The 13,126-nt window shown below is 39.5% G+C and overlaps 1 protein-coding gene across 3 annotated transcripts in view; it reads left to right on the plus strand.

Annotated features, from left to right (window-relative positions):
* The window catches only part of INPP5A (inositol polyphosphate-5-phosphatase A), a 206,693-nt gene that overhangs the window by 115,660 nt on the left and 77,907 nt on the right, over nucleotides 1–13,126 (plus strand). For all 3 annotated transcript variants that reach the window (XM_062001516.1, XM_062001518.1, XM_062001517.1), the window contains exons 7-8: nucleotides 6,638–6,690; nucleotides 11,035–11,154. In XM_062001516.1, the coding sequence (XP_061857500.1) occupies nucleotides 6,638–6,690; nucleotides 11,035–11,154 (173 nt within the window). The remainder of the gene's footprint in view (nucleotides 1–6,637; nucleotides 6,691–11,034; nucleotides 11,155–13,126) is intronic.

Here is a 13,126-nt window from a genome sequence, read left to right on the forward strand (position 1 = left end):
AATTACAACGTTTTGTGTGAGAAATGGTTTAAGACTTGATTTTTTTTTATTACTACTGCTTAAGGATGATCTAAAAGTAATTACAATGATTGAGGCATAATGCAATTCAAAATAATTACAGCCCACTGCATATAAAACTAACAAAACTTTCTGTCTTGATTTATGGGTCCTCTTGGCTAGGCATAAGACTCAAATGATGCCTCTGGGAGCAACACTCCAGATAATGTTAGGCCATTTAAAAAAAAAGCAGATTTGTGTAGTCTATCAGGCCTGAGTAATTTTTTTTTTCCCATAGTGAGAAATTGGTTGTTATCATAGATCACAGATACTGCTCAAAGCTCTTATGAAAGATGAATTAATTTCACTAATGCTTTAATGCAAACCTTTCATGGAGAAGGCTGTATGGTGATAACCTCACTGCGGTCTCTCCTTTCTCAATGATGATTTATGTTGTCTTTTAGTAGATGAAACTGCCTGTATTCACAATCCATCTGCTGGCTAAAGGAATCCTATTAACCGAGGATCTGAGGAGAGTCTTAATACTGTAGGGTGAATGATGTCGTATCCCCTTTCTGGGATACAGAGTAGGATTATTTTTTTTTCCTATTTTAAGATGTAGATACCTTTCTCAGAGCGTGCACATGATCTGTATCATCTCTACCTGTCTTCCACTAGCTTACGGATGGTGGATCAGCTAATGACTCAAAGTCAAAATAAAGATTGCTACTTTGAAATCTGCAACAAGAAACGGTTTTCTCTTTCCTCATTCCCAGGCTATAGTTACTTAAATTTAGTTTCAAAAATTTCCTTCTTTCCAAATACTGTATTTGAAAATAATTAAAGCACATCTGTGACCTAAGGTATGTCAGGCATGTTGTTCAGCTGCAATCTGTATCCAAGCTGAAGGATGACATTGTTATATTTAAGATGTTAAACAGTGGGTCAACTACCGGGCTGTATTAGGTCCAAAGCCTAGTAACTTTTCCATTTTTAATGTTAAACAAACAAATTACTAATAAGTGAATTATTTATTGAAGGTAAAGGAAGTCAGTGTTCAAGTTATGAGTATCTAAAGGTAATTTACAGGTTGGAGTGTGGACATATACAAATTGCACGACAAAACAAGTGTCATTTTATGATACAGAGGCATAGGTGTTCTCTCTTTATTCAGCCTAAGCTGAGTATCATTATTCAGCATGAGCTGAAGAACCCTCCCATTCTCCTGTGCTGGCTTGTACTTGAGCCAAGTAAAATGCCCAAACCATCAGGCTTCTGTCTCTTTGATAACTATTTTAATTCATATGCTCCAACAATAATACAGCTTGACTGTGTAGGTAAGCCCTAAAGAAAATCTTAACTGGAAGAGAATGTGATCAGGCTTATCCTGACCACAGCAGCAAATACACTGAGACTGAGGTTCTGATTTTGTCGTTTTGGGACAAGTCGTGTAACCTTGTTCTTGGCAATTTTGTGTCATGTTGTCACCATGTTGCTTACCTTAATAGTATAAATTTTATAGCTGTCATTAACTTCATTTAATGGCAATTTTATAAAATAAGTTTTCTAATGACTTCTTGTGTTCTCAGAAAAAGTGAAATGAGCTATAGAGTTACTACTGTATTTTGGGTTGGGTGTCTAAAACTTAGGTCCATCATTTATACTCCAGTCAACCCTAAGCTCTGCTGTTCCAAAGAAAGAAGTTCTTATAGACTTAAGTATTCACAGAATCACAGAATGGTCAGGGCTGGAAGGAATCTTTAGAGATAATTCAGTCCAACCCACCTACTAAAGCAGGTTCACATGCTCAGTGAGTTTAGTGACATACAGGAGACAAAAAATAAGGTTCCTTGTAAAATAGACAAAATATTGTATCTCTGGCAGTGGATATGAAGTGTGAAAACAGGCTGGTAGTCCATGTTGTACTTTCAAACACACACACCATCATTTTCAGCAATTTTTGACAATGATCTAGACTGCAGCATTACAATTCAGCTGCTGGCAGGGTCAGGTCCCTCTGACTTCACATCACTGCTCCTGCATTCACCTTTATCCACTCAGTCCTTCAAAGTTGTCTCACAGGGACCCCGGAAACATCTGCCCCACCATAGTTACACCTATTACTTCCACAGGCCTTCTGGTAACTTATATCTTTCTTACAAGTAAATGCTTAAGTTGATCTTTCTTTCAAAAGTTGCATCGTTACTATATTTATGTCTGACAAAAGGTGAGGAAATGATGTACAGCTACCAGTTAGCTACTGTACTGGTGACGTGTCTAGGAAGAAGTTGACAACAATTATGATCCCATTGTTTTGTATGTAAAAATAAGTGGAGCGAGTGTAGATATTGTTGCATATTTGCTTACATCATATGCAGATACTTCAGTGTCATCTTCCAATAGATATATTCTTACTACATTAAGGCTGTATTTTCTTGTAAATAAAGGGTAATGAAAGCATTATGTGAAAAAGCAAATTATCAATGAAATGATCACACTAAATAATAGACTTTGTCATTAGATAGATTGACCTCATATTCCGAAGCTCTCACTATACCTTTTTTTGATGAGTGCCATAGATATTTTCATTTGCGGGCCTTTAAATTCATGCAATGACTTCTAAAAATCTTTAGCAGTAAAAATATGACCAATAGTGCTGTTACAATGCTTGATAGTGTTCAAAGGCTGAATCTGGCTATTGCCCTGAAACACAGGGAAATTAGAAAGGGACTTTGAACAGTTTGTATACAAACTCCTACAAACACAAGAGCATAGATTCTCTAGTTTTGTAAACTAATTTAAAGAAATAATAAATGAAAGTAGTAGTTGCAGGGCAGGAACTACACTTTTTTGTGTTTTATATGGAAAACTGTGTTAATACACATACCTTTTCTTGGCTAGTTAAACACTGAGCACAGAATGAGTAGGTGGCATGCAGGTTCCTGCAGGAGGTTTCGAGAAGGAGCTGTTCTCACTGCGGCAGCGTGGGCCTCTTCCTGATGAACAATACTTAGTGCCTCAGTTGTTCTTACTGCTCGCTATTCAGCTGCTTCCTGTACAAGATTTCCTGTCTTCCTCTCTGCTGTGGTTGTTCCTTTAAGCAGCTGCAATTACACTGCAGTCATTGCTACTTTCATATGTCTTTCCCTCATGCCCCTGCTTTGTATGGCTGAATAAACCCTTGCTGGGTCACTATTTAATTTGATATGGTCCCTCTCAGTAAAATGATGGAGAAAAGATGAATTAAGGCTCTGTGCTAGTCATTATCAATCATGGTTTGTGTGCATTACTTATTGCTTGCAGTGCTTTTTGACATTAGCCCTCTATAACCTCTCTCTTCATGTTAATGTTGTCTGGAGGTCCTTTTACCCGATGTAGCAGAGGTTATTTATGTAGGTGGTGTTTCTAAAGGTTTTAAAAGGTCAGCATGATCTCGAGAGACACTGTTCACAAAGAAAAGACTAGCAGAATGAAACTACAGGTTCTCAAGTTGTGAGTTTTAATTTTTTGTAAGGACTTCCAGTAGAGATGTGTCAGAATGTCAACTGCACTGACTAAATTTTTGGCAAACTAACCTCTACTATATACTACTAGCCTTAAAACCAATATTCATGGTATACCTGTGAGAAAATGCCGAGCTACTATAAGAAATTCTGTGTCTTACCGAGTCATGAAGTACAAATTTTGTTGCAAATACCTCTTGATTGGCTTATGTCAGAATAAAGTCCTGTGGGATGGCCTCCTGCAGAGGTGGATGATGATAGACAGCAGGACTCTTGGTTCCCATACACTTTGCTTGCACAAAACTCGAAGCTAATTGTATATGCATGAGCCTGGGGCAGCAGGCAGGGCACATTCAGAAGAGACCTGGATCTGGCTGATGTCATTGTGAGGCTTCTCACTGCCGTCTTCAAAGGGAGAGATTCCTGAGGGCTGGGAAAGCACAAACGCCATGGCCATTTTCAAGGAGGGTCCCAGGTGGCCTGTGCTCAGTCATGGGAAGGCAATGGACCAAATCTCCCTAGATGATCCGTTGCATGGACAAGGAGAGTGCTGTGGATGGTGTATGCATTGAATTTAGCAAGGCCTTCAAGGGAGGCCTGTAATCAGTGGGGTTCCACCAGGGTCGGTTCTGAGGCCAGTCATATTGAACATGTTCATCGACAACCTGAATGAGGGGAGAGAGTGTACCCTCAGAGAGTTCCCTGATGACACAAAACTGGAGCAGTGGCTGGTTCACCGGAGACTGTGCTGCCATTCAGCAAGATCTGCACAGACTGAAAGTTGGGCAGAGAGAAACCTCTTGACGTTCAAAAGGGCAACCAGGGATTGGAAGGGACCTCATCAGCCCACCCCCCCGTAGAGCAGATTTCTGTCCATCAGGGGGCATAGGAATGTGTCCAGACCGATCAGGGGGCACAGGAATGTGTCCAGACAGGTTTGGAAACCTCCCAAGAAGGAGCCTCCACATCCTCCCTGGGCAGCCTGGGCCAGGGCTCCCTCACCTCAACATCAAAAGAGTTTTTCCTGGTGTTCAAGTGGAACCTTGAGTCTATTAATCCTTGGCCTGTCACTGGACACTATAAAAAATAGACTGACCCCATCCTCTTCACAGCCATCCTTCAAGCATTTAAGTTAAGGGTCCCCTTTAGCCTTCTCTTCTCCAGGCTAAACAGCTCCAGGTCCCGCAGCTTCTCCTCATCAAAGAGATGTCCTAGTGGGTAAACAAGAGAAGAGGAGCGCAGATAGGTTGTAGAATTGCCGTCCTTGGAGATGCTTAAAACACAACTGAGCATGTTGGCTCTAAGCAGCATGATCTAGTTGGCGCTGTTCTAATGTTACATCTTTTCAAGTACTATTACATTGCCAAAGACAAAAGCAAATGAAGAATGACAGCTTGGGTGAAGATATTTAAATTCTACATATTGTTCTTCAGTAATTAAAAGTTCAATGTAGTTATTGTTAAGAGTGAAATGACAGAGCTTCCCGGTTTTGATGGAGTTTAGATTTAAGCCAATTTTTAATGCGTTTAGCATTTAACTTTTTCCTCACTGTTTTGCTTTTGAATAAATGCTGACATTTTGCCAGATCTCAGCTTGTAACTGTGCTGTCATGATCATCACAGAGCCTGTGAGTAGAGACCTTACTGGATTATGGTATTTGTAGTTCAGCCATGAGAGCTGTTAGGAATATTTGGTGTTGGCTCTCCAGCCAGTCATTCTCTGATTAACCACAGTAACTGCTGGATCTACCAAAGAGATTATTTTTCAGTACAATAAAGTAGATATTTATTCACAGTCATCACAAACTTTTTCTTAGTAGAGCTGGAGTTTAGGAAAAATCCAAAGTCCATAACATCGCAAGCTCTGAAGTTGAGTGCAATGAATGAAATAAACTGTGCAAGTAACTTTGCACATTTCCCTGGGTTTGGATAGATAAGAACAACTACATTATCAGTAAATAGATTTTGAAGAATAAGCTACTGTTCAGTGCACTGAACACTTTTAACACCTTCATAAGCATATTTTGAATGCAAGGAGAAGCCCAATAGGAACTCTCGGGAAGGGATGATATTCTGTCTGATTGGTCTTGGCTGTGGTTACCATGTTTGTGCCTGAAGAGGGGAGGAGGTGGGAGATAGGTAACTGTTATCCGAAGAGTAATTAGAAAACAAGCCATTTGGATTTCATGAGGTACTTCACTATCTCAGCAGTATTTGGAGCTTTAAAATTTCATGATGACTGTTCACAGAGAGGCACATAAATAACATCCAGCAAGAGTCTTCTGATGGCAGTGCCTATGGACAGGCTTAGGAGAGCAATAGCCCTAAACAGGGGGGATGCTCTGCTGTGGCTGACACTTTATTCCTAATAAGGAGTTGCAGTCTTTTGCTACAGAATCATTGGCATCATTATTTAGGTCTGTCTGGTGCAATATTCACTACCAGAGAACATTAGCCTAGCCCCACATTCACTTGTAACAGTGAATAAATAGGATGCAGAATCATGTCTTTTTGTGGAAGGTTGTAATTTATGTCAGTGGCTTAGAAGTGGTGCTGAAAAAATCCTCTTGTTGTATCATAAGTGCCATGTGTTGGCATGAGCTGATTTGTGGCTTTCTTGTGGACCTTGCACTTTTGATAAATGTAATGTTTTACCATTATTTAACTTCCCCTTAACTTTTATAGAAATATTGGGCAGGTTGGCTCAGCAGGAGAAATAGCTTTCTAGCAGATCTCATTCATTTTAATTTGATGTAAATCTCTGATGACATTTTACAGATCAGGTAAAATTAAAAAGAAGCCAAGACATTTGTGCCTAGGCAGTAAGAATTTGCTGGTTTAGACTAAGCACAGATATGGTTGTAAAGCTCTCCTAATTGACTGTTGTTTAGCTATAAACAGCTACTAGGGTTTATATTAACTTTTACTTGTTAGTTTATAACTGCCACAGGACAAAAAATAGAAATAATTCCAGGATTTAGAAGAGAGACAATACATTCTCCAGGTACCTCAGTTGGTGTCTAGTGCTTATTAGTTATAGCATATGCATGAACTTTGTTATAGTTTGTTCTCTGTTCTCACTTTCATAGTAATCGTTTATACTTAAGGTGACTGATTCTTATTTGCTTATTTTTTCAGTGCAAGTGGTCCAGAAAAGGTTTCATTCGAACAAGATGGTGTATTACTGACTGGTAAGTTACCTCTTTCAGTTGTGTCTGTTTATGTGTGTATTATGTATGTTTTTGTTAAACTACTTCAAAGAAGGTAGCCTTATGTATAGATGGATCTGTTCATAGAATGGATTGGTTCTAAAGAACCTGCTTTGCTTTAGTCTTTCTTAAGCACATCATGCTCGGTAAGTTGTATTGATGCATAACAAAATGTGATGTTAAAATTCACATGTATGTGCAATTAGCATGGGATGATTTGAGTCATAAGCAACCTCATAGTCAAGCATAATCAAAAAAGCTTGGTGTCTGTGACCAAGGCCACAGGAGTCCCAGTGTGGAGCTAAAGGTGTCTCTCCCCTGCTGCTCCCCATCATGCCTGGTACAGCTGAGGCTCTGCAGCATCTCCCCTGGGTCAGATAGCTACACCTGGGTATATGCAGCCCTTGCCTCTGGGATTTCTGAGGAAACAGAGTATTTTCTATGAACCCTTTAAGCATAGTCCAGTTTCCACTGCAGTCAGTAGAGGAACCCTACCTTTCAGAAATGTAGCTTTTTAAAGCAACTTCCTACTCTATTACTTTTACTGAAATAGAACTTTTTATTTGTCAGATTTAGGTCAGGATTCCCATTTTAATCCCTAGGTATAGTTATGGTCTCTGTGAGGTTCCTTATTTTGATCCTAGAGCAGAATAAAGCACCTGGCAGCCCAGCACTCACTAGCAGCACCTCACTAGGAGAGGTGGAAGGGAGCAAGTGGCACGCCGCGTACGTGTGCACTCATAGGCTGCTGAGAGGACATCCCGCTGAGCAAGGCACTCTTGTAGCCTGCCTGTTGTCAGTGCAGGGAGACTTCCTCATAAGATGTAGAAGAAACAAATGGTTTGTGCTCTTGGGATCATCCAGCAACCTAGGGAGATGGGGGCTGAAAGGAGTAGACAACTATTGAAAATCAGAAGTTGCATATCAGTAGGGTGTTACTGGCTAGACCTCAGACTTTGGGAAAAGCAGTGCCTACTATCATTGACAAGAGATGTATCTCTTCATTGAAGCTATTTGCTTTGTTTGAAAGTGCCAACTTTAATAACAGTAATAGTAGTAGTGTCTGTGAGGTGGGCAGCTGGTTGTGCAAAACACTGTACCTGAAGGAGCTTGAAAATTTTCCTTGTCTTAACACAGGAGAACTCAAGAAACTTGCAGGTGTTTCAGATTTCTCTAGTCCTGCCTAGAAATCTGACCATGCTTTTTTACCATTTAGTCAAAGTTCTGGCCTTTACTGTTCTTTCTCTTCCTTCTGTGGTCATTTCATGTATTAGAATGCTAAGCTGGATTTTAAAGTCTGGTGAATGTTCACACAGGTTGATTTTTTTGAAGAATGAACAGTGTTCTTGTTTGTTTGGATAGGCATGCTTATTACATTAAGCAAACAATTCATGAAAAATGAAAAAGCAGCAGGTTTTGTCCTTTTGCAAACTTTTCACTCAGAAATCAGGCAGGCAGCTGTAGGATATTTTAGGTTCTTGTTAGTTTTTCTAGATCCATGTGACATAGTTTGTGATCTCAGTAGCAGAGATCCACAGAAGTGGGTTAGAATTAGCACCGATTGCTAATCATGCCTTTCATCCTGTATTATGGCTTTTACAGGTTTTGTCTCTCTTATCCTCTTGGGTATCCTCTTTCCAAGAAAAAAAAAAAAAAGTTCTTCAGAGATAGATTTAAAGGAAATGTTTTCTTACAGTTTGATATTTAAAAAGGAGAATTCTTGGAAGTAGTAGTCTGTAGCTAGATGTTCTGATCAGATAATATACTATGCTTATGTTCCCCAGGGGTATATAGGGAAGTGGGAATGAGGAGGCTTACAGCTTTTCCTGATCTGTATTCAGGTGAGCTATGGTGGTAGTTTTGTCTCTGGAATAGTCTCCGATTATGATCCACATGATCTAACAAGATCTTGGATGTTTTTAATGAGATGTTGAATGGGCAAGTTACTGTGAACAACTTCTGGAGACTGAAGTGAAATATTATAGAAAATACAGGGGGTTAAAAATACACCACATTAGGTCCAAGTGCACAATGTTTCTGTTTGTGGTATGACTTCAACCTAGTCTACGTGCATCTCAACAAAGTTCTGACTACTTTCATAATCATGACTTTTGGTTTATACATTTGTACATGCTTAATAGTTTAATAAAAGTATAGCCAGGAGACCTTCTGTGTGAATCCTTGAGGGAGCTATTAATTTTCCCTGCCTAGGAAAACGTCATTATTGAAGGTACTTCATGCCAAAAACAGAGGACTTCCAAAAACAACAAAAAAAGTGACCTTGAAAGATTTCGGAGGGTTATCCTCTTTTTCCTCCTCTGTGATTCTGTGATATGGCACAGGTCAGTTCCTCTGGGAATCCAGATTTTTTTTACATCTCTTATTCTTCGTTTGCTTATCTTTAACATGGCCAAATAATTAAAGAATCTTGGGACACTCAAAAGATTTAATTTTAAGAAAAACAACAAAACCAGAGAGAACGACATAACTACGTGTACTATTATTATTATTATTTTTGTATGTGTGTCTTGAATATGGGCAGTGGTAGTATTTATTTCTATTCCAATAGTTCTTAGTGTTACTGTGTTAGTAGGTGCAAGATAGTGCCCTAAATGTATTATAGTCTTAAATACAGATGACATAGAGAGTTTATATTTGGTAAGGAGGACAGAGTAGAGAATACATTTATAAAATTCAGGTAAAACCTGGGAGTGCTTGCAAATCTATCAAAGGTTGGAATCAACAGTCAGAATTGTTTTGGTATTTTAGAAAAAGTGGGATTGTACAGTTAAAATCAGGGAAGTGCAAAGCATTGCACTTCAAGAAGAGAATTCATAAGCCATCAATACAATATGGGGAATAACTGACTCATTACCTATACTGTAGAAAAGGATAAAGGGAGAAGAAGCTGAATATGGTTCATTATTATTTTCCCAAGATGTCTTAGTAAGTACCTCATGTGAAGGACATGAAGCAGGGAAGATATGATAATTATTTGAGTGCTGCAAGGCCTTTGATAGGATGCTCGATCTTGGTTTTAGTGCTGTGCTTTAGGTAAGTTGGAAAAAGAAAAGGAGAGTCAAGAATGGTAGGAGTATTTGAGTAGGAGCTGAAATAAATTTGGCTCACCATATCTGGGTGACTGGTTGATGTCTGTGTGCCCTGCAGAAAGTGTGGAAGGAAATCTGTTTCATTTTCAGGAAAATAGGTAATGATGAAAGACATGGAAATTGTAGGTGAAAGATCCTTCATTAGCAGGTTTTAAGAATAAAGGCAGGTGGGGATGGATTATAGGTAACTCCACAGAAGAGATGAGTTTGTGACGAGGTGTGTCGCTGTGTTTCTTTCTGTTCATCCTTCAGACAGGAATAGACCTCTCAGGCCATCATCTTCAGATTATGTTTTGTAGTTACATGTCTTAACATGAAAGGTTAGTAGGACTACTTGATCATCACTCTATCATTGAGCAAGATATGCTGTTCCTTGTAGCCATAAAAACCCACCAGTACTTTGGGAAAGGCCTTTGTACCAGCTGCATGGTGACCTATGTGTTGTGCATTCATTGTTTTGGCTGCCATTACTTGCTGTATCCAAATCTGTTCACTAAATCCATCATGATCTGGGGAATCTCCCCGTGCACAGCTTGGGGTTTCTGCTCGATACCTCTCTCTGCCAAAGCGTTCCGATGTTCTCGCTGGCAGGCTACAAACTCATTTTTGAGCGTGAGGGATGTTTGCTTGTTGTTTTCAATCTCCACACCAAATTCTCACACAGGAGAAGTCTGTGCACAGGACTAGTAATGCAAACCCAATATGATTTAGTTGTTTGGCATTCTTCCCACAGGGACAGATAAGGAGTTGGAAATTCATGATTTAGTCTTGAAAGTCAGTGAAATTCTCCTGTCAATAGCTCTTCATTTTGTTTATTGCAAAGCTGTAGTTCTACTAGATATTTAGCTACAGCTTTATAAACTCAGTTTGTTACCACATTCAATTTTGTTTTAACAGTATTTTAGTGAGAGGGTACTGCTTGATTTCTGTGAATTGTAACTGACAAATAACTTTTTGTTTTCACATTAAACATAGTTTAATCAAGAGCCTAGATTCAGTCCTACCTCTGGATGAGTTGTCATAAGTTTGGGGACAGTCTTTGGCAATTTTCTGATGATGACAGCTTAATTTGCCAGCGTGTGAGAGTAAATATTAAGGTAACATAGGAGAGAGTGCAGTAAGCGTTATTATGTTGAATGATTTGTTGTTGCAACAAATGATTTTTTTTTTCCTTTTGTCCTGAATCATTTTATTTTTTTTTCCTTTTTTGTCATAGTGCCTTTGACTTGGTAAACATTCATCTTTTCCATGATGCTTCCAATTTAATTGCTTGGGAATCAAGCCCATCGGTTTACTCAGGAATACGGCATAAGGCTCTTGGCTATGTACTTGATAGGTATGTATTAGACTTTACTAGCCTCTTTTGATCTTCTGTGTTCATAAGCAGTATATAAAATATGTTTCAAAAAGCACACTTGGAAATGTAGAGATTATTAACTGGTGAACTGAAATAGTCACTTCTTATCAGAGTTTTCTAGATGGTGCTAATTACAGATCACTTTGTGACACATTTTTCGAAGCTAAGCTACTGAGATGGGATGATCGCTCTGAAGTCACCAAAACTTGTAGAGTAGAAAGCATGTTTATTTTTTAAATGTGTATGTTAGATCAGCTTCTTTTTAGAATAAAGCTGCCATTCAAGTATATTTTCAGTTACAGAACGGGAGAATAAATCTGGTCGGAAGGGACCTCTGGCGGTCCATCCTCCCACTCTGAGCAGGGCTGATTTTAACTTTAGACCAGGTTGTTTAGGGGTTATCCAGCTGAGCTTTGAAAAGCTTCATGCACTGTGATTTGCAGCTTCTCTGGGCCAGCCATTTCTGTGTTTGACTACTGTCACTGTAAATTTTTTTCTCACTAATATACAGTTAGAATTTCCCTCAAAGCACTTTGTGTCCATCACCACTTATCTTTTGGGGTACATGGCTGAGGCTCCATCTTTTCTGCTAACTGAACAAATGCAGCTCTTTCAGCCTTTCTTCATAAGGCACAAGCTCCGTTAAACCCTGTGGTGTTTTAATCTCAATACTAGCTGTGTGCAGTAGACAGCTCATCTTCTTCAAGCAGCAGCACAGCATTTGTGTGCAGTCATCACTATTATTAATAACATAATGGTTTATTATGGTGTTACAGAGTAGATTCATCTGATGGGTGGTACAGTACAATACCCAACAATTTACAGCTACCCTAATTAGCAGTTATAAAGTCATAAAAAGAAACAGCTTTTTCTTGAGTAAGAAAAATTTATTTCTGCATGAGTATAAGCGTGTTGGCAAAGTAAATGGATATTTCTCTTACAAATACCGTGTGACTTCACGTTTGTCTCAGAAATAGAGCTTTAAAGTGTCTCTTCAAAGCAGACACGGCATATGCTGCAATCTGTGTCACAAGATGATGCTGGAAACAAACAGCTTAGACTGGAGAAACAAAAGCAGAGCACTTCATGTGCTGTTTTCCTGCCCTGGTCCTTGGTGCCCTGCAGCAGTGCCCCACTCAGAACTCTGCAGCCAGACCCCCACAGAGCTGCCTGGGTTTGCTGCAGGGCACCGAGCACCATGGCCTGGGAAGCACAGAGCTGTGGCAACTGCCACACTAGTGCTGAGGGCTGGCACATCACTGCGTGCTGCTGGCAGGGGAGAGGAGCCGGTGCCTCAGACTCCTGTGGAGTCATTGCTCAACACAACCCTAACCCTGGTCAAGGGGCTGAGAGGAAAGACAGTTCAATGTGCCCCTTCTGGCATTTGCTTGCAGCTATCTCTGTGTATGGCAAATGCAATGAGGAATTCCCCACTGGCAAGTAACTGCCTGCTCTCCTGACCCTCTCTGGCAGCAACCAATCTAGAAGTTAAAGACACTCCTGAACAAAATTTAAGTTATGCATTGAAAAATATCTTTGTGTAGGCAGTGTTGTCATTTTTCCATATGTAGATTTTCACTGGAAAAGGTTCTGAAATGTGGAATGGAGTATAAACACCTTTTCAGTCACACTGTATCCAAAGTTTTATTCCTTTCTGTAAGTTATCTTCTTTAAAGGCAAGCAAGTATTTTAGCTGCCTTTTCACTATGTATAAGAAGTGCTTTTCCTTTGCACCCCAGCAGAGGGCTAAGTAGGAATTTCTCCAAAATAGGGTTTTATTTTCACTTTTGGGGGTGCTACAAGGATAAAGAAAAAACTTCCAGTACATCTTCTCTTGTATCACTTTCCAAATTCAAAATTCAAATTCTCAGAAGACACTGCAGGCACTTGGAAGGATTGCAAATACATAGCATACAGTGGTTTATAAAAGGTTTCTTATTTTGGGCACAGA

The sequence above is a fragment of the Colius striatus genome, chromosome 8 (assembly GCF_028858725.1).
Source record: "Colius striatus isolate bColStr4 chromosome 8, bColStr4.1.hap1, whole genome shotgun sequence".
Classification (NCBI taxonomy): Eukaryota; Metazoa; Chordata; class Aves; order Coliiformes; family Coliidae; genus Colius; species Colius striatus.